Source organism: Mytilus californianus, unplaced genomic scaffold, assembly GCF_021869535.1.
Source record: "Mytilus californianus isolate M0D057914Y unplaced genomic scaffold, xbMytCali1.0.p SCAF_9, whole genome shotgun sequence".
NCBI classification, from domain to species: Eukaryota; Metazoa; Mollusca; class Bivalvia; order Mytilida; family Mytilidae; genus Mytilus; species Mytilus californianus.
The window spans coordinates 33,673,971-33,696,178 of NW_026262745.1; the positions used below are offsets into that span (position 1 = coordinate 33,673,971).

Below are 22,208 nucleotides of genomic sequence, written 5' to 3' on the forward strand. Positions count from 1 at the left end.
ATCCTGCTTTCAAAATTTTATGTCTTTTTCTTTTTTCTTGTTAGTGTTCATGCTATTTGCAGCTCGACTGTGCAGTTGTTTTTATTGTGTATGTTTTTAAAACGATTTCTCCAGATAACTAGTATCCAACAACAAAAATGTCCTGCTCTTTGATATCATACCAAAGTTTTGTGTATTTGTATAGTTCGTCCTTAGTAAGTGATGTAAGTTCGTTAAGGTCATTCTTTTAAATAATATTGTTAGTGGCTTTATCACCCAGAACAGTGACAAAATTCTCACACTAAACCATTAGTCAAAGTTTGGCATGAACTTTTATGGTTGTTCTATTTTTGGTCCAATGGTTATTACGATCACCGACTCTTTTCACAAAAAAAATCGTAAGAGTAAAAATACTCGTAAGTCATACACATTTCAGTATAACTTACGATAAATTTTAATCGTAAGATTTTTTGTGAAAAGAGTCGCAGATGTATAAATCTGGATTCTCATACGATAGGGATTGAACGTACCTAATGGAAGTAATGCACGAAGGAGGTCCTTCGCGTTTATTTTACCTATATTACATCATTATGTTATGTAACATGAAGAAAACATGTGTCATGTGCACTGTATTACGTTTTGGTTCATTAATAACTACTAATACTATTAACCTCAGATTCCTGATCTCTCTGAAGTATATAGTATGCCTAGAAGATTCGTAATTTTCCATTAACTGTCCCATTGAGTTTTCCTGATATCAATATGTTTTACAAAAGTTTTGTTTCATGGTGTGTTTAAAAAGACTTATTACAGAATCACACATCAAATTATGTAGTTTTGCGCTTTTAACAACAAGAATATATTATTGAAAGTGACCTATCTGTTATATTGCATATGGAGTTACATGGTGCAAGCGTGTATATTTACAATTAACATATAATACTTATACGATGTATATGTAAAAATAAACCCTTTTATCAATAAGGAAGATGTATTTTCCTTTTGTGGAAATTCATTAACTTCTACTTTCCATGTTTTGTAAATCGATTCGAATTTCGTTTAATAAATTTGTGTTTTATCAGCGTAAGAATGAAGTCAATTGAGCAGTCTGTACACGTTAGATCTTTGATTACAATGTGTAAGCACGTGTAATTAAAAGAACAACAGGTGGGACATATTGCCACCAAATATATTTACAGAAATGTAATTGATTATGGCTAAATATCCCTTCTATTGTTGAGAAAGACCTGACGAGGTCACTATGGTCCTCTGGATTTTAGTTCTTGCATGTTCCATTGCCATCAAAGAGATAACTGCATCAGGTAAAGTGATTATAAAATTCTCCATTAATATATATTTCACTGCTAAAGAAAGTTTTTTGTCTTAATAAAACGCTTTTTTTCATTTTGGTCATAAATGGTTTTGTTGTGTCATAAATATTAATAAAATATAATCGTATTTGGAGATTCTTGTTCAAAAGATGACGCGTCAGTGCTCTTACACAAAAGATTTGCATCTATAAGGTTTACATTTCGTCGTGGAAAAATAAAAACCAAAGATGAATTTGTAATGTAGATTGAAAAAAATACGACTTTCTTTTCATCTTAATATTTGTATATAAATGTTAAATTGACACTTTATACTTTTTCAAATAAGTTTATAAATCCCCTGGCGTTAAAAATATATTGCATGATTGCAATGCTATCATCATTTGATTCTAAGAATTTATTATTTCGCATATTCCGTAAAAGTGTTTCTAGAAAATCAAAGACGTCGTTGTTTTCAAGGAGTCGAAAAAAATGAAGTTTTAAAGAAACAATTAATTTACATCGTTATGTCAGGATATATTAATACTTAGGACAATATTTCATTGTACAAATACATTAAACTTTACGTTAGATAAAAATTGAACTTTAAGTGATTATGATATAGTTACTTAATTCCACGACATTTTGGATTCTGATGGATAGTTGTCTCTATTTGGAAATCAGATCACATCTTCTTAATTAAATAAGAAGACAGAAAAACCGAATACAGAAAGAAACTCAATTTATACCAATTTGTTAAAAGTTAACTAAAGAGGCATTACAGGATAATAAAAACCCCTAAATATATTGGACCATACAATAGACTGCCGGACTCCTTCGAAAAATATACATGAAATGATGAGAGACATAAAACAGCAACGAATAACAAATGATCCAGAATGCCTGAATTTACAAAAGCAGACAATATTTCCCTTTTAATAGAATTCTTATTATATAGTTTTGAAATTTGATACAAAAAGGTACGGTAACTTTCCCGTCAGTTCATTTCACACCAGAGCCTCTTTCCCTCTTTACTTTAATTCATAATAGCCTAAAAATCGTGTGTGTACTTAAAGGTTCCAATAATAGTATGGCCTATTTCTAAACCGAACACACAAAATTATAAACCCCTGAAGATAATTCGAAAACGTAATTTGAAAGATTCTGTAGTATTTTGAGAAGCGACGTTCGTCCTTCAATGACCTTTTTTTTTTACAAAAAAAGGAAAAATTTCCAATTTTTAAATTAAAATGTAGTGTATATAACATTTTCAATTTATGGAAACATAATTATGTAAAACTGTTAAAAACAATGCTGAAAAACTTTGTAATAAAGCGTATGAAAGTAATGAAATTAGTTTATGTTTTGAGTATCAAAAACGTTTTGTGAGTTATGGATAAATTACATGCATATGATGGGCCTTTACATTCGGTTGACAGTTACCATTTTTCGACTCTGTACACTACACCTCCACACACTCTTATCAAACAGAAGTTCTCTCGATTAAACAAATGGTTCATTGAAAAAGACTGATCAAAGATTTGTTTGCTGCAACTCATATAAAGCCTTCTTCTGTAATGAAAAGGGACTTTATGCTAGATATACTTACTGGAACTGTGATACGATGATTAAATCTGTTAATGTTCTCCTTGACAATATCTATGCACGTTTATCGACAGGTTGTATGCATTCCTATGAGCACCAATTGCACCCTTTTAATAGCAGACTTGTTCCTGTATTGTCTTGAATCACAGTGTATGGCTAAACTCAGGAAAGATCATAAGATTACATTTAATTGATACATTTTAAAACGCTTACCGTTACCTCAATGATGCTCTGAATAATCAACAATTTTCTAATTTTACTGCAGAAATTTATTCCAAAGGAACTAACTTTAAATAAATCTATTACATAAAGCAATAATTATTCCTTTTTAGAGTTAGATATCTAATTTTTACATGGGAAACTATATACAAGAATTTACGACAAAAATAGAGATTTTTCGATACCTTTTGTTAATTTCTTCCTTTTTGGACGGTGAAGTTCCTATGGTCCCTTGGACTTACGGTGTGTATATTTCACAAGTTGCACGAGTCTGTAGTGACGTTTAAGATTTCAATTAACGTAACTTTAGTGACGTTTAAGATTTCAATAAACGTAACTTATGTATAACTGGTAAATCACTAAGTCAGGGATTTCGTTACCACAAATTAATTTATACTTACTAAATTCTTTCATATAATGTATATACAAAGTATACAAAGGTTTGAGTCGGATATTCGGCTGTACCTGTATAATTCTTAATAAAACGGGATACCCAATCCTAATTTCTATACTGATATTATTTATTATAGAGTCCTTAAATTTAGATACGATTCATGTTAACGCATTGATCATTTGAATAGCTTTATTCTTAAAGGTTATCAATTTAAAATCTTAGTGAAATCTTTAAACGTTTGATTTGAAAAAATATAAAACGTAACCAAATATATATGAATAGTAATGAGTACTCATGTTTACTTATATTTTGGCTTTGTCTAAAATGATGCGTTTCTCAGACTGTGTATGACGTCTTTACATTAAATTTGTTTGATCTGCACTGATTGATACTATAGTCTGGGATAACATTATTTAAGCATTATTGGCTTTGAACTATAGATTTCAGTAACTGCGAGAAATCCTATGTCGGTGCTTTGTGCCAATTGTTTTACTGTTTTTTACATTTCTTGCTGTTACACCACTGTCCTAAGGAAGAGGGGGTGGGTTGAATGCTCACAGACATGTCTTACACCGTCACATTCTTTATGTGTCCGTCTCACGTCAGGGCATGATATTCTGTGCTTTTCTTTGGTTCAAGTCTGTCATGTTTGTTTTCGTAAATTGGATTGTTATAGATAAGGCCGTTAGTTTTTCTCGTTTGAATTGTTTTGCATTTTTTTTTTATGTCGGGGCCTTTTATAGCATACTATACGCTATATGTTTATCATATTGTGTAACGTATAGTTATTGCTTACATCCACGTCATTTGAACACTGGTGGGCAGTTGTCTTAATGGCAATCATATCGCATCTCCTTATTTTTATATTAAAGTATATGTATAGAATCTTTTAATATTCAATTTCTAGTAATATATAACTTTTAAATTTTAACCTTGTGAGTGAAACAAATACAGGGGAGATTGGCTGTACCTTCTTTGGTAAAAATTTCAGGACGTTTGGGTTTTACAGACTGATATTTATTAATGTGCATATACTGAAGTCGAAAAGATTTTTGTATTAAGATAATGTTTTAATTAAAACGCCTGAATTGAAACGATGACTATAGAACTTATAAATGTCATTATTTAAACAATTTGACACTCTCAGAGCAAACCTAATAATAATCAATGTTTTAAGATGAGTTATGCAAGAAAGTTTCACTCTATACAGTAAAATGTCATGCATATGAGCTCTTGATTGTTTGAAAGGTCGATTTTTTTAATGATCAATCACAGTTTAATACTGAACACCGGGGCGTTTGTCTCAATCCATATAAAATGTGAGAAGGGGAGTGGTGTATAAAAAGAAAGGTTACAATGCTATCTCTCTATAGATAAGACTTTCGTATTAAAAAAAAAGGTTTTTAATGGGTAGCAAAAAAAAAGAAAAAAAAAAAAAAAGATTTATTCTGTAAATAATCAAATTGCTCAGCTTTGACATATATTTGTTATTAAAGTTCCAGAATATCGTATCAATGTGGAGATATACAGGACATACAGAGAGTTGAAATATTTTAATTATATTCGATTCGGTGCTGCAGATGTATTACTTAAAAATGCAAAGGATTAAGTTGCAATAGTATTTATGGAAATTCTCTCCATCAAATCAGGAACAGATATACTGTTCCCAGATCAAATTTACAGTTACACAAAAATTAGTCAACGTAGTAAGAAAACTGGTGACAAAATTATCACCCTTGCAAATGAAACCCTTAAAATTTAAAAAATACGTTCTCCATAAGGACGCAATTGAATAAAACGTTGTGAAAACAATGATAATAATAATGAAAAAAATACAATAAAATCAGTGTTATCATTTAATTTTACCATTTTTCTCTAAATATAGCAAACGACAAGAACATCAAGTTATAGTTTTACAATTTCTGTTTAGTATAGTACATGTATTGTATTGGTATGTGAACAAATTACTAAAGAACTTACCTTTCTAAGTTTTATACTCTACAGTAACTCGACAATTCTTCATATATGTATGAGAGTACACAGGAGAAATTCAGACAAAACAAAACAAATGATATATATGTAATTGAAAGATTAGCGCCTTAAGGCTTTGAATTAAAGTCAAACGTATAAATAAAAATGCAAATAGATCTGGGAGATCTAGACGACCTAATCTTATAATTGTTTAAAGAGAGACTAGTAGTAGAATCCGTAAAAGGGTAACAGATTTTGCAGTCTCCTTTATTTTATTAATTTAACATGAACAGACAAAACATTTAAACCGCTATATTCACACAAAGACATTATGTTCACAATCAAAGGTTCGTTGGCAACCAGAAAATCGGTGTGATCAAAATCTAAGATTATATCATACCATGGAATTAAAAGAATCATCGGAACTTCCATGATCATACCAAGGACCTGCGACAAACTATTCCCAACAAGGACTCTAGGAGCTTTTGGACTCCGGTGGGTAATTGTCTCATTGGCAACCAAGCCACATCTATTTATTTTATATTTCGATTCTGTATGTAATTGTTTCCAAATTTTTCAAACCCAGCAAACAAGAAAGAATTTGATTAAAAGCTATGGCCTAAAATACTAAATTTAATAAGTAATATAAATCTGCAGGTCCGGAGAAGTTTTTTTTTTAAAAGATGTTTCACTGCAGTAGTTCAAAATAACAATATGTTGATAAAAAATGCAGTCACGAAAATACCGAACTCCAAGGTAAATTTAAAAAAGGGTAGTCCATAACACCTCACACCTGACAAAAACAAACGCTCGACTAAATCAACCAACGACTGGAAACCAACTGTCATATTCCTGACTTGATAGAGACTGAGGCATTTCCAGAAGAAAATGGTGGATTAAACCTGGTTTATAGCTAGATTAAACTCACACTTGTGTGATAGTTGTATAAGGTTCGGTAAGTGACGTCTTTTTGACCAGGGAATGCCTATTGCATCAGAATTATGAAAGGATGAAGTAAGTTTTGAATATTACAAAGGATGAAGTAAGTTTTGAATATTACAGCAAGGTGACTTTTAATTTTCATATGAAATTTATTAGAATTTTTTTAAAAATTCTATGGAAAATGTATAAAAATTATAAGAATCACTATATATATATATATATATATATATGTTGTTTATCAGAAATGTATGATAACTTTTTATAAATTGAACAATAAATGGGTTGCTGGGAAACAGTCCGCTATAAAAGAATCGCATATATATTGACATTTCAGTTGCTGCAAATACTTAATCCTTTCAAATTGTTAACTTGGCATGCGTGGATCCTAATATTCCGATTCAATTGCATTAATATGTTCATGTTCATGATTTATTAATCCTATAAAATTATACCATTTTTTAATATTAAAAATGATTTTTGATATTAAATATTCAGTCGGATTTATTAATAACAATGAATAATTTTCTAATATTAAAAAAACAGGGAATAAATTCCTAAACGGCTTGCTCTAAGGGACTGTAGCATAGGTTTTGACTTAAGTCTTTTATTTAGGAGGAACTAAACTTCCAAATGAATATGGCGGGAAATATGAGATATGAAGATGCTTATATATGCTCAACATTCAATATAAAATGTGGCATGAGAGCTAAACATGATGAAACAACTAACCAACCACATAAATTATGCTTTGAACAGGTTGGTGACAATCACCCAAATGGGATATAACTTCAGTCTGAAATTACTCTCAGATTAAATGCGAACAGAGACATATCATCATATGTGTCTCTGGTGCGAATGATTACATAACAGAATACAACTTTTGTTCTTCTCTTCTTCTTTCAGTTTCCGCACTCCATCATAATATTGATGACTATGTGCCGTGCATGCGTGGGTAGAATTTACAAATATATATTTACATCAAAATTTAAATAAAGAAATAATAACTTGTTTTTGATTTTCACTGTACATATAAGATAAAACTATTTACAAGGTGTTACAATTACATGGTGTAGTATTGGTTGAGAACAGATGTAGGAATCTGTTCTCTGAAGGCTTCAACTGTGGTGCATTGGACAGCAGTAACTGGTAAAAGGTTCCATTGGATGATTGTCCTTGGATAGAATGAAAATTTATATGAGTCTTTTTTTGCCTGTATGTGCCTGAATGAGTGACTGTGGGTGTATTGTCTTGTTCGACTGTCTGATGGTATTAACAAGTTCGTGGGGTATATTGCTACTTGGTGGTGTATGATTTTGAAGAAAAATATAAGTCTTGTTCTTATTCTTCTAAGTTGAAGTGTTGGCCACTTTGTTAGAAACTTTTCTGAATACCTGGTTGTTCATGAGTTGATCCCTTGGAAGATGCTGTTTTTCAAAGTGATAAATCTAGAATCTTGTTCATTTTTCTGAAAAAGTCTCAACAATATCAGTCCTATTCAGGACTGATAACTCTGTCTATATACATTGGCGGGTATACAATGTTGAAATGTATTACAATGACATATTTTTGTTAAAATTTTGATTTTTTTTATAATGCCTGGATTTTGCTTAAAACATTGAATTAAAAGAATAAATGACAAAAATCATATGCAATGAAGTCTCGTTTAATTTTCTATGGAATAAAAAAAATCTATTAAATATAAAATTTGAATTAGAGTATTTTTTTTTAAACAATTATTGTGAAACTTTAATATTGGTAATTTTTGTAATTTTAAGCAAAAATCAACTTATCGAAGAATTTTTCATAATGTTCACATTTTCTTAAAGTTCTTTATGATATACGTACATTTCTTCGGTAATCAACACAGAAAAAAGAATTATATATTTGTACATTTAAGAAAACTTGTGTATATCACTTAAACTAAACTCTGGAAATACATGTGTACACAGGATGTTAATAACACCTGATGGCTTTTGGTTTGACACGATTCCTTTACATTACCTGACAAATTGTTGTTATGGAACATTAAAACCTAAATCTGAGTTAACCTGTTCGTACATGTATATTGGTCATATTGGTCAAAGAAACTTTAAAGGGACATTAATTTTAATAGGTACAGAGCATTTATCTATTAGTGTGCATGTTTACTCTCGAGACGAAAATATTTTTTTTTTTCTAAAAAGAATATTATATATATTGTTTTTCTATATAAAGATAAATTATACAGAAAAAAGTGAAAAAATCTTTTAAAAAAATGTTCCTGTTAATTTCAGTGGTAACTTTTTTTTTGCTTCACTCTTGAAATAATTTATTTTTTATCAAGAAATTTAGAAATCAAACATACCAGAATATCAACGAAGAAAATAACAGAAACAAAACAAACCAATTTTGCATGAAAAATACTTGTTTAAGAATACATGCGACACTTCCAAACCCATCCACCATTTTGAAAAAATCCCGAAAAAATCACTTTTTTAAATCGGTGTGGGACATAATTTGCCCTGAATTTAAACTGTTTAAGTAGAATATTTCGCCAGATATATGTTTTAATATTCTCAATTGAGTTGCAAAGTATTACTTTTATTTACGGAATTTGTGAATTTGATGTACAAGTAGACATGGGGTCTCTAGATTTACCATTAAGTCAACGGGGGAAATGACGAGAAAAAGTACGATTTTTGAATCTCCAGGAACAAAATTTAATAAAAAATTACACTGTCAGAACCAACATTTTTAGGTAGAACTATGTTCCAATACCAAGGATATAGTTGCAAAAGTTAGAAAACGGTTCAGATGAATGTGAGAATTGAACTTTATTGAAACACCTATGCATTTTATATGGAACAAAATGACACAAAATGGTTGCTCGCTACGTCACCAAAGTCTTGTGATGTCTTATTTAGTTGGATATGGATTTTTTGCACTGAAAATGTATATCTTTTAGGCCATAATATAACAAATGGCTTATTATGACCCATTTGGGTGATTGTCCCCAACCTGTTGAATTACCATAAGAGAATTTTTCTAATAAGCTGCTAGTCATAAATTATTTATACAAATGTACAACACTCCATTCATATTATTATTTATGTTTATGATTAGTTCTATAACATTTGACCTTGGGAGGGAATATTTTGACCTGTCAGTTTTCTGAAATTTTTGTTATTATTTATTGTCTTCACTATCAATCCGCTGTGGAACTGTAGCTCTCATGGTCCTTCTGACATGTTTTTACAAATTGTCCAAAAATATTCAAGGACAATAAGACCTACTGTTCTTCAGCACATTATCAATGTGCTGCATCTGGTCATAAGAGGGAGGGGAGGGGCTTTAGTAGGGTATACCCTTAGGTCACAACTCCACTTTAAAAGTAAGGCAAATTGAACAGGTCTATTTTTTTTGTTATTGGTTTCAGAGGCAGATTTGGGGGGTGCCTGGGTCCCCCTTATTGAGCTACATTTATGGTTAATCCAGACTTTTAACCGGTTCCATTCCAAAATTTGTCTAATATGGGGCACCCGCAGGCCCCCTTTTTAAAAATCCTGGATCCGTATCTGGGTTTTAAACATTTTTAAAAGTTGCAGGCTTTTTTAAATGAGATGGGTAGTAGGTCATATTATACCATGATGGGGCCACAGTAACAAATCACCTAGCAAAAATAAAAATTTTGTATTAGAAAGTTTACTGTAAACATGGTAAAGGCTGAAATTATTGCGCTATTTGAAGAATGGACCAAAATGCAATATCAATTATTGCAATTTTAGGAAATTTGCCTACAGATAAATGTATCAGATATCAGAATGTGAGTGCTCATTATTGCTATACTCACCCAGTCGCATTATTCGCTTTCAAAATGTTTACAAACTAAACAACTAGATATTGCTTTTAATCCTATGAAATCAGATCACAGTGTAAAAAATAAAGATTAATTCTGACAGCCACCTTTTCCTTCAAATTTAAAAATGTGTATCGAAACACAAATTCATTTCTGAAAAGAATATTAATCTTAAATATGTTTTCATACATTTTACATTTAGCAAACCAACCAAAATGTTCATGAGCATAAATTAATTATTGTTGAATATTGTATTAGCTAGAAATTGAGTTTAAAAAAAATTGAAACCTAACATCTAGCTTTACATGCCATTATATACATTAAGATGTCCTTAAGCTTATCAATCTTGTTTGGTCAATGAAATTTAGATATAAAAAGATTATTTTCGGCCTCATTCAATACATATGAAAGCTGTATTTACCTGTGGGTACTCCCCTTTTGGGATTGTGTGACCAAAGCGATTATTTTGTGACTTAAAATAGCATGAACAAATTTAAATTATGTTCCATGTATTGTTACAAATAGAAACAGAAATTTTCCACAGTTTTTATTGAAATATATCTTTTAATCACCAGAACACAGATCTATGCCATCAACTGAAAAGTTTTGTCAGAAGTCTGATTAATTCCTCCAAGCTACTTGATATTTGCTAGAAAAAAATTAACTGCACTAGCATAGATTAAGTACTTGGAAGAGAAATCCAAAATTTCATCAATATTGACAAATATGCTGTATGACTGGGAACAGATTAGTTCAATATGATTTCCGGTACCTGCTTCTCAGTAAATTTCTTATTTAATTGAAGATTAGAATAATTTAAGAAAAGTTTTATGAACTGGCTGTTTCTGTATTGGCCTTGCAGGTACAGATTCTCAATCAGTTGTATAATGGCCCTCAACATGCTCTTATGTATATTACCAATATATTATGAAAGAAAAAAACAATGAAGAATTATCTCAGAAATTCATCTATACCCTGAAAGTCCATATATTTGTCTTATATTTATGATAAATAACACTTAATTTATATATGTATTTCGTCAGTTGTTTGCATAATTAGTTGTATTTATCTGATATGTATTATATTTAGATTTATTCAGAGGGTCCCAGTAGAGATTAGTATTTCACTAACTGATGTTACCCTCATTAAATAATGTTTTTATTATCATTATACATTATTCATGATAATTTTATTTCCAAACAATTTTTCCAGAAATGATTGGTTTTTTTTCTGATGAATAGTTTGGCGCCAATTCCAATAAATTGGATATAATTCCGCCAAGAAAAAAGTTTTCATCCATAAAAATGGCAAACAATATTTCATTAGCAATCAATTAACTTTGGGTGCATTTGATATTATATAAATAACACATAGCTGAGAGGGTGATAGAGCAGATTGTACCCCGAGAAAACATTGTCAACTGAGATGAGGCCAAGGTTGACAATGTCTTTTCGAGGGGTAACAATCTGCTCTATCACCCTCTCAGATATGTGTTATTTAATTTATTATACTGAATGTTCTGTTATTACTGTCGATTAAATTTCAAATTCGAAATAATAAACTATGACGTCTTGTACATAACAACCATCCGTATTTAATAAAGTGCACACTTGATCAAGGGTCTCCGTGAAGGGTAATAGAGTATTTGCCATAGGATAGAGTCGTATTTAATAAAGCGCACACTTGATCAAGCGTCTCCGCGAAGGGTAATAGAGTATTTACCATATAATAGAGTAAATTAACACCCTCGTATTAACCAATCAAATTCTGACATTTTGACATGAAGTATAATAATATATTTTAGCATGGCATATATCAAAGGTTTTGGAATGGTTGCAAAATCATGATAAAAAGCTTAAGTGTATTAAAATTTTGTCTGAAATATAGTCCACTGGGTTTATTAACAGATCTGTTTATGAATAAAATAGTACCAGAGTATTGTTTATTACTTTGAACTTTTGACCCAATTATGTACAAAATTTGTCAACTGGATGGAAGAATGCAATATTAATATTTTACCAGAATCCGCAGTAAAAGTTGTACTATTAAGGGTTCTCTATATTGATGTTTATCTATGGTTTGCTGCAAATGAATTCAGTAATAAAATAGCTCTATTTAATTATTTAGTTTCTTAAACATAGAAAAAAAAATACCAGAATCAGGTCTACACTGGAATGAGGAGAAAGCAAAAAAGTTTGAGTAAAGCAAAATGAAGTGAATTTGAAGAAGCAAGATACTATTAATAAAAGAAAGACAGGCCATTACATTCATAAACAAATATTCCAAACAAACTTATATTTGCAGATACTTTATTTCATGTTTATTCTTAAGTAGTGGACTTCATTGGGATTTTCTTATTTTCTTGATGTCTTATTATAACATGTATAAGGGAAGACCCAAGTTTACATATTTGTGAAGATTTACATTCAGGTTATTTTTGTGCTCGAAAAATAAATCTCATGGAGAAAATTAGTTTGTTTACAGTAATATAAAAGACTACAAGGAGCAAACAGGCAGCTTATACTGCCATTGATAGTTCATTAAGTCTGAAGGCTTATTTCCCCATAAGGTCCCTTATTCATAAAAGTTATTACATCCAATCTGGACTGGTATACATGTATTTAACATGAGAAAGGCACATATAAACAACTTACAAGTAATATTGCATTGATCCACATGTATAAAACATCAAATTAACTAGATTTTGTTGCTATCAAAATAACTGAGGTTATATATATGCATTAGGCCAAAAATATTATTCTTGTTTACTACCTCCTGTTAAAATAGGATAAGTAATATCAAAATAAGGAGATGAGGTATGATTGGCAATGAGAAAACTATCCACAGAAGTTCAAATGAAGTGGATGTAAGCAATTATAGGCAACTGTTTGGCCTTCAACAATGAGAAAAACCCATACTGTATAGTCGGCTATAAAAGGCCCTGACATAAAAAGTATGAAACAATTCAATTGAGAAAACTAACGGCCAAATTATAACAAAACAATTAACAAGCAGGTTAACATATGCGGATCCAGGTGGGCTTTGGGGGGGCCCGCGCCCCCCCCCCCCCCCCCCGCCCCCCTTTTGTGGGAAAAATTGGATGATTATATAGGGAATCACTGAGGCATGATTGTAGCGGGCTCCCTCTTATGGCAGTCAGTTGTCCCCCCACCCCCTTTTAAAAAGTTCTGGATCTGCCACTGGTTAATGCTTAACATAAATTAGAGTTCATCATGTAGTCTTCAACAATAAACAACTCTCTCTACATATATATCAAGCTCTTAATCGCCCTCAGTTTAGAAAAGTAGTTAATGAATTTAATATATTTAAAATCTGCTATCAACACCAAATCCCCTAAAATGACAAAAAATATCATAATGGGAAATGGCAAACGAAAATCACTTTTTCACGAACATGGTCTTGGGGACAATTTCACATGAAATACAGCACAGTAAAATATAGCAAACATTCAAACCAGCAAAAGTAACTTTTTGAAGTATTTAGCTGGTACTAAAATTTCCTTAGACATTCACTGTGCATGTATCATGAGCTTTATTGTTAATCTCTTACTTTTTGTCGAGCCTTCGACTTTTGTCGAAAAAGCGAGACATAGCGATCCTACATTCCGTCGGCGGCGGCGGCCACAAATATTCACTCTGTGGTTCAAGTTTTTATACGACCGCAAAAAAATTTTGTGGTCGTATATTGGTATGACGTTGGCGTCGTCGTCGTCGTCGTCGTCGTCGTCGTCGTCGTCCGGCGTCGTCGTCCGAATACACAATGGTTTTCGCACTCTAACTTTAGTTTAAGTGAATGGATCTCTATGAAATTTTACCATAAGGTTCAATACCACAATAGGAAGGTGGGGATTGATTTTGGGGGTTATGGTACCAACAGTTAAATAATTAGGGCCCAAAAAGGGGCCGAAAATAAGCATTTTTGTAACTTCCAGACATAACTTGTGTGTTATTGTATGGATCTCTTTGACATTGTACTACAAGATTCCATATCACAAAGGGTCAATGATGGGATTGATTTTGGGGTTAATTTCCTCGAAATTTTAGGAATAAGGGGCCAAAAGGGGGCAAAAAACAAGCATTTTTCTAGTTTCATGACAATAACTTGTGTGTAAGTGTATGGATCTTTCTGAAATTTTACTACAAGGTTCCATTTCGCAAAGGGAAAGCTGGAATTGAGTTTTGTGGTAATTGCCCAAAACGTTTAGTAATAAGGGGCCTAAAAAGGGGTGAAAAATAAGCATTTTTTAGTTTCTAGACAATAACTTGTGTTCAAGTGTATGGATCTCTCTAAAATTGTATTACAAGGTACCATACCACAAAGGCAAGGCTGTTATTGAGCTTGGTTTGGGGGGGAAGGGGGGGGGGGTGATGAATCATAGGGGGGGGGGGTCAAAAAAGGGGTAATTATTTTTTTTCGTTTAAGGAATAAGGGGAAAAAAGGTTAAAAAACTAGGGTTTCCATTTTAATAGACAAATAATTAAGTAAAGAACATTATTTAAAAGCAGTGTAAGGTTGGTAATTCAAACTCATTTAAATATCTCACCTGCACTATGTTTGAATTATGTAAATTGGAAATTTGCCTATTATTTTAGTATAATAAACTTCATTGGAAATTTGCCAATATAAAATTTTGCTGATGAAGGTTTTTTGTTTACCTTTAGTCTGACTATGATGTCATTTTCTATTTTAATAGCCTTATGATGTAGTTAAATTTTTTTTAATACTTTTATGATGTATTTTAATGCGCTTTTATGGTTGCAAATTTATTGTTTTAATATAATAAACTCCATTGGAAATTTACCAATAGTTTGTTTATTTTTAGCTATGACTATGATGTCATTTTCTATTTAATTTTAAGGTTACAAATTAATTTCAGTTTTAAATATTATTGTAAAATGTTTGCCCAAAACATTTATTAATAAGTGGCCAAAAAAGGGGGCAAAAATAAGCATTTTTTTAGTTTCCAGACATTAACTTGTGTTCAAGTGTATGGATTTCTCTGAAATTGTACTTAAAGGTACCATACCACAAAGGGAAGTGGGTCAAAAAATTTTTGGGGGGGGGGGGATTTTTTTTCCTTTTTTTTTTCTTTAAAATTTTCCATTTTAAGTTGGTTAATTCTGATCACAAAGAGAAAGTTGGAATTGAGTTTGGGGGATAATTGCTCAAATGTTTAGGAATAAGGGGCTAAAAAAGGGGTTAAAAATAAGCATTTTTTTTTAGTTTCCAACAATTAATTGTGTTTAAGTAATTGGATCTCTGTGAAATTGTACTGCAAGGTACCATACCACAAACTGAAGGCTGGGATTGAGTTTGGGGGGGCGTGATGTGTGAAAATTTACCACTTAAAGTTGGTTAATTATTTCTGATTTAGATATAAAAGCAAATAATAATGATGTGGTTTGATTTTATCAAAAACTTAAATTGAAGTTATGTATATTGTAAATTTAGGTTACATTGGAATTTAAGAATTGGCTTTGGGGTAGGGTTATGGCTCAAACCTTTAAATAATAAGGGAAAAAAAGGTGAAAAAACAAGGGTTTCCAGGTTAATAGACAAATAAGTACAAAACATTATTTAAAAGCAGTGTAAGGTTGGTAATTCAAACTCATTTAAATATCTCACTTACACTGCTTTTAAATTATGTAAATTGGAAATTTGCCAATAACTTTATTGTTAATAAATGCATTGGAAATTTGCCAACAATTTTAGTATAATAAACTTCATTGGAAATTTGCCAATATAAAATTTTGCTGATGAAGGTTTTTTGTTTACCTTTAGCCTTGACCATGAAGTCATTTTCTATTTTTATAGCCTTATGATGTAGTTGAATTATTTAATACTTTTATGATGTGTTTAAATGGGGTTTTATGGTTGCAAATTTATTGTTTTAGTTTAATAAACTCCATTTAAAATTTGGTAATAAAAAAATTTTTTGTTTATTTTTAGCTATGATTATGATGTCATTTTCTATTTTACTTTTATGGTTGCAAAGAAATTTTTATTTTTAGATATTACTGTTAAATGATGCTGATTAAGGTTTTTGCTATGTTTAGCCATGACTATGATGTCATTTTCTATTTTAATATCTGTCATGATGTATTTAAATGGGCTTTTATGGTTACAAAGGAATTTTATTTTTAGATATTACTGTAAAATGTTGCTGATTAAGGATTTTGTTTATTTTTAGCCATGACTATGATGTCATTTTCTATTTTAATACCTTTATTATGTAATTTCCATTTTTAGATATTACTGTTAAATGATGCTGATTGAGGGTTTGAATGCTGGGATTGATTTTGGGGGTAATTGCCTCCAAATTTTAGGAATTAGGGGGCAAAAAACAAGCATTTTTCTAGTTTCATGACAATAACTTGTGTGTAAGTGTATGGATATTTATGAAATTGTACTACAAGGTTCCATATCACAAAGGGAAAGCTGGAATTGAGTTTGGGGGTACTTGCCCAAAACGTTTAGGAATAAGGGGCCAAAAATAAGCATTTTTCTAGTTTCCAGACAATAACTTGTGTTCAAGTGTATGGATCTCTCTGAAATTGTACTGCAAGGTACCATACCACAAAGGGAAGGCTGGGATTGTTTTTTGGGGTAATTGTCTCAAAATGTTAGGAATTAGGGGCCATAAAGGGGCAAAAAAACAAGCATTTTTCTAGTTTCATGACGATAACTTGTGTGTAAGTGTATGGATCTTTATGACATTGTACTGCAAGGTTCCATATCACAAAGGGAAAGCTGGGTTTGAGTTTGGGGGTAATTGCCCTAAACTTTTAGGAATTTGGGGCCAAAAAGGTGCAAAAAACCCAAGCATTTTTCTAGTTTCCAGACAATAATTTGTGTTCAAGTGTAAGGATCTCTCTGAAATTGTACTGCAAGGTACCATACCACAAAGGGAAGGCTGGGATTGAGTTTGGGGGTGATGAATCATAAGGGGGTTTCAAAAAATTTGGGGGGGGGATTTTTTTTTCCCTTTTTTTTCTTTAAAATTTTCCATTTTAAATTGGTTATTTCTGATTTATATATAAAAGCAAATAATAATGATATGGTTTGAATAGGTAAATTAAAAAATTTTAAGTTCTTAGACTACTTTCATTCTGTGTGAGAAACCTATGCTGTGTCAAATATTTAATTACAATCCAAATTCAGTGCTGTATCAAGCTTGAATGTTGTGTCCATACTTGCCCCAACTGTTCAGGGTTCGACCTCTGCGGTCGTATCAAGCTGCGCCCCAGCGGAGCATTTTATTGAAATTTTAATAACTTTCTAAAACTATCCTGTATTTCTACCAAACTTGGACACATGCTTGTTTATGATCATAAGATAGTATCCAGAAGTTAATTTTGTAAAAAAAAAAATCCTGTTTTTCCGTATTTTACTTATAAATGGACTTAGTTTTTCTGCCAGGAAACATTACATTCACCCTGTGGTTAAAGTTTTTAAAATTTTAATAACTTTCTCAAACTATCCTGGATTTGTACCAAACTTGGCCAGATGCTTGTTTATGATCATAAGATAGTATCCAGAAGTTAATTTTGTAAAAAAAAAAATCCTGTTTTTCCGTATTTTACTTATAAATGGACTTAGTTTTTCTGCCAGGAAACATTACATTCACTCTGTGGTTAAAGTTTTTAAAATTTTAATAACTTTCTCAAACTATCCTGGATTTGTACCAAACATGGCCAGATGCTTGTTTATGATCAAAAGCTAGTATCTAGAAGGAAATTTTTATTAAAATTTTGTACTTGTTTATCCATATTTTACTTATAAATGGACTTAGTTTTTCTTCCAGTTAACATTACATACAGTGCAGTTAAATTTTTAAAAATATTTATTAAGATTCATAAACTATCTTGGATTTTTACCAAACTTGGACAGAAGCTGCTTACAATAAAAAAATTGTATCGAGAGGAATATTTTTATTAAATTTTTTCCTCATCTCATTTTTGTTGAGCCTGCGATTAACAGCAAAAGTAGGCGAGACACTGGGTTCCGCGGAACCCTTACGAATTTTTGATAATTTCTCTTCTGATTTACAACTTATATTTAGGAGTTTCTGAAGTACATTTACACTTGTGTTTGCATTTGTCTATATGGCTTCCTTCCAGGACTAAAACAGATGTTGACATTAAACAATAGTGTCTTAATACTTTGTTCTCTTAAACCTTGAAATGTTATTGATATCAGTTTACTCACAGATTTGTTATATGAATCTGAATGTATTATGATTTATAATATTATAATTTTTTAAATAAAACATTTCCATATTTTGTATTTTAATTGTACTTGAGGTTAGAAGTAGGACAAGAAATATTAAAGTCAATTAAAAAGTAATCAATTAAAAATATTTTGACCAAAGGCAAAGTTAAAAAAGGACTTATCCCCGGCTTAGTATATTTCTAGGATTTTGATTGGTTAACGCACGTCGTTACAAAACCCATAGCCCCTGGGTGTTGCTAACCCATATACCCGGACGTTGCTACCCATTACAACGGGGAACATCACACGCGTTTTCCTTAGTTCCATGGTTGTTCCTTGTGAAATATCGAATTCTGTAGATTATCCATGATGTCTGTAATTAAATATTTAATCAACTAACGATTTTATCTTATTATGTCGATCATTTGCACTCATTTTAGTAAATGCATCACTTGGCTGCCACATTGTCATTGAATTGGACTACTGACCTAGCTATGCAAATGACCCACGTTGACGTCACACCGTCTATGATGTAACTCTCACAACATTGAGCGCCAAATTCGACCCATTCCCGTTTCTCTGGTCTCTGGATTTAAAACGTCTTATGATTGACTACCTGTAGGGTTCTACCACAGGTAGTACCTTACACCCCGTTAAAAATATGTCAAATTCCCAAATTTCAATAAAAGATTTTTTAAAATGAAAAAAAAAGTTTGCTTTCACATCACATTTTGTGGTTGAATTTCTCTAAAAATCGCAAGATTTGGACTAAGACCGGGGATAAATTCGTTATCTGCGTTCATATCCGTAGATATGGATATTTTAACACCCTTCAATACCCTGTACACTCTTCGGCTTCGCCTCAGGGTATTCTTGGATACTTCAAGGTGTTTAAATATCCATATCTAAGGATATGAACGTAGATAACTTATAATATCATGCACATCATTTTCAGTTGATTCATTAAATATTTGATGGTAGATATCATTTGCATATATATATTTATATCTTCTCTGAAACTACTAGGCCAAATTTAACCAAAACTTTGACACAATTAGTATTAGGGTATCTAGTTTAATAAATGTGTCCGATGACTCCGGCTGTCAACCAAGATGGCCGACATGGCTAAAAATAGAACATGGGGTAAAATGCAAGTTTTGCCTTTTACTTCAAAAACCGCTATAAATAGAGAAAATCTGATAGAGTCAACATAGCTGAAATCTCCAGTTGACTCCTTATAGAGTTATTGCCCTTTTATGACGATTTTTACCAATTTTTTTTTGTATGTGCCTAATATCTTAAAAACTATAATAGATAGATAGAAACTTGAAAAAGCAAAAATGATCAGCAAGACAAGATCTACAAATAAGTCAAACATAACCGATTTCGTTAGTCAACTCATTATTGAAGTTATTGCCGTTTAATGACAATATTCCACATTTTTGCCTATTATCTTGAAAATCAGCACGACAAGATCTACAAATAAGCCATAATGGTTGAAATCTTCAGTCGACTCATTATTTGAGTTATTGCCCTTAGATAATATTATTTATGCATTTTTTGTCTATTATCTTGAAAACTATAATAGATAAATAGAAACTTTAAAAAGGAAAAATTGTCAGCAGGATAAGATCTAGAAACATGTCAACATGACTGAAATTGTCAGTTAACTCTTAATAGAGTTATTCCCTTTATGATAATTTTTTCTAAAAAATGGCCATTGTTGAAGATGCAGATGAGCAACACAGGGTCTTTAGAGCCTCTAGTTCTTTATACTATAAACCCCATCCAGACCATCACTTATAAATGTTCCTGTTCAAAATGATCAATAGTGTTCCAGATTACATTCCATATAAAAAAAGAATAAAACTGAAGTAAATTTTGTCAATATTAAGTAATTTCAATTTAAATGAGATAAAATTTTTTGTAATGCCACTTGTATACATTGTAAAAGTTTCAGTCCAAATTATGGATTTAAAATTTTGAGATGCTAAAATAAAGAAGCTATATATTCATGATATTAGTTGGCTTTTACTAAAATACTAAAATAATTAGAAAAAAAGTTGAGACTGTTTATTGGATTAAAGGATGTATATATGCTATAATAATTAACAAATAAATTGTTGCAATATCAAATAGAAGTCATGATCACTTTGTGTAATGAAATGTACTTTGGTCAATTTTTCAAAATGCCATGGCTTTTGATTTGATTTACAATAACTGTTAGTTGAAAAACAATTATGTAAATGTATTAAAATGATTGTTGATCAATTAACTGATAAAAAAATAGGAAATTGTTAATGGTATTTCTTGCATCCTGCATACAAATCAAACAATTCTGCAGGAATTTAAAAGTGCAAAATCTAATAAATATGATGCTTATAATTAAGTTATTCCATGGATATTTTTATGCCACCGCCGTAGCAGAGGGGGTTGTTAAATGTTACCCTTGTCTGTCTGTCCCGAACATCCCCAAATTTGGTTTTCGTTCTCTAACTTTAGTTTGTCTCAACCAAATGTTATGAATCTTATACACAATGCTTATTACTACAAAACACAGATCAAGTTCGAAATTGGGTGGCCTCACTTTTACAGTTCATGAGTTATGCCCCTTTATAAACTTAAAAATTGCTGAATTTTTTGTTTCCTTTCTCTAACTTTAGTTTGCCTCCACCAAATGTTATGAAACTTATACACAATGCTTATTCCCACAAAACACAGATCAAGTTTGAAATTGGGTGGCGTCACTTTTACAGTTCATAAGTTATGCCCCTTTATAAACAAAAAATTGCTGAATTTTTCATTTCTGTCTCTTATTTTAGTTTGCCTCAACCAAATGTTATGAAACTTAAACACAATGCTTATTACCACAAAACACAGATCAAGTTCGAAATTGGGTGGGGTCACTTTTACCGTTATTGAGTTATGCCCCTTTATAAATGGAAAAATTGCTAAATCTGTTGTTTCCGTTTTCTAACTTTAGTTTGCCTCAACCAAATGTTTTGAAACTTATACACAATGCTTATAATCACAAAACAGTCTTGACGAAGTGAATCCTGCATCTGTATGTGGAAGTTAACTCATGCATATGTACAAGCGGGGGTATCTCTGGCCCATAGACACATTCTCCATTTATTTTTAATTTTCTTTGCAAGCAAAAAGCGACTAGATAGTTAACCATAGCATTCATCTATCAATAAAATTCCTATGGATTTATTTGCATGCATTAATGATTTTGTACAAGTCTGCATTTCTTTTCTGGTGGTATCTCATGCTGGTTGATACATTTATGTCAAATCTCCTATCCTACATGTCCTAGGTGAACTGAAATATCAAATAAATTTGTATAACAAGACTTTGCCAGCCAATCATTTGTATCTGATTTTTTCACTCCAGTGGTCAGTTTATATTTATAGGTTGATTTTTGCTCTTCAGTAGCTATATGTATCAGAGGTTTTAAGGATATGGATTTTTTGTCACAACAGTTATGTTTGCTTGATAAATGTCATATGGTCTTTGCTCAATTTAACACTTCAGTGGTCATAAAAATTTTCAGGATTTTGTCTTTTCTCAGCAACTGTACGTGATAGGTCCATTATACATGTACTTTGTAAGTTTATTCATTGTTAGGAGTATGTCTTTCTGGCTTATATCATCTTATCTTTTGGATTGATCTTATATTTAAGCTATTATAGTAATCAGAGTAAATTATTACAGGATTAGT

General features: G+C 31.2%; 1 protein-coding gene across 1 annotated transcript in view; it reads left to right on the top strand.

Moving 5' to 3' along the window:
- The first annotated feature begins 1,209 nt into the window (after positions 1–1,209).
- Positions 1,210–22,208, top strand: part of LOC127715066 (zonadhesin-like) — a 131,544-nt gene continuing 110,545 nt past the window's right edge. The window contains exon 1 of the mRNA XM_052221082.1: positions 1,210–1,301. Within this exon, the coding sequence (XP_052077042.1) occupies positions 1,241–1,301 (61 nt within the window). The 5' untranslated portion in view covers positions 1,210–1,240. The remainder of the gene's footprint in view (positions 1,302–22,208) is intronic.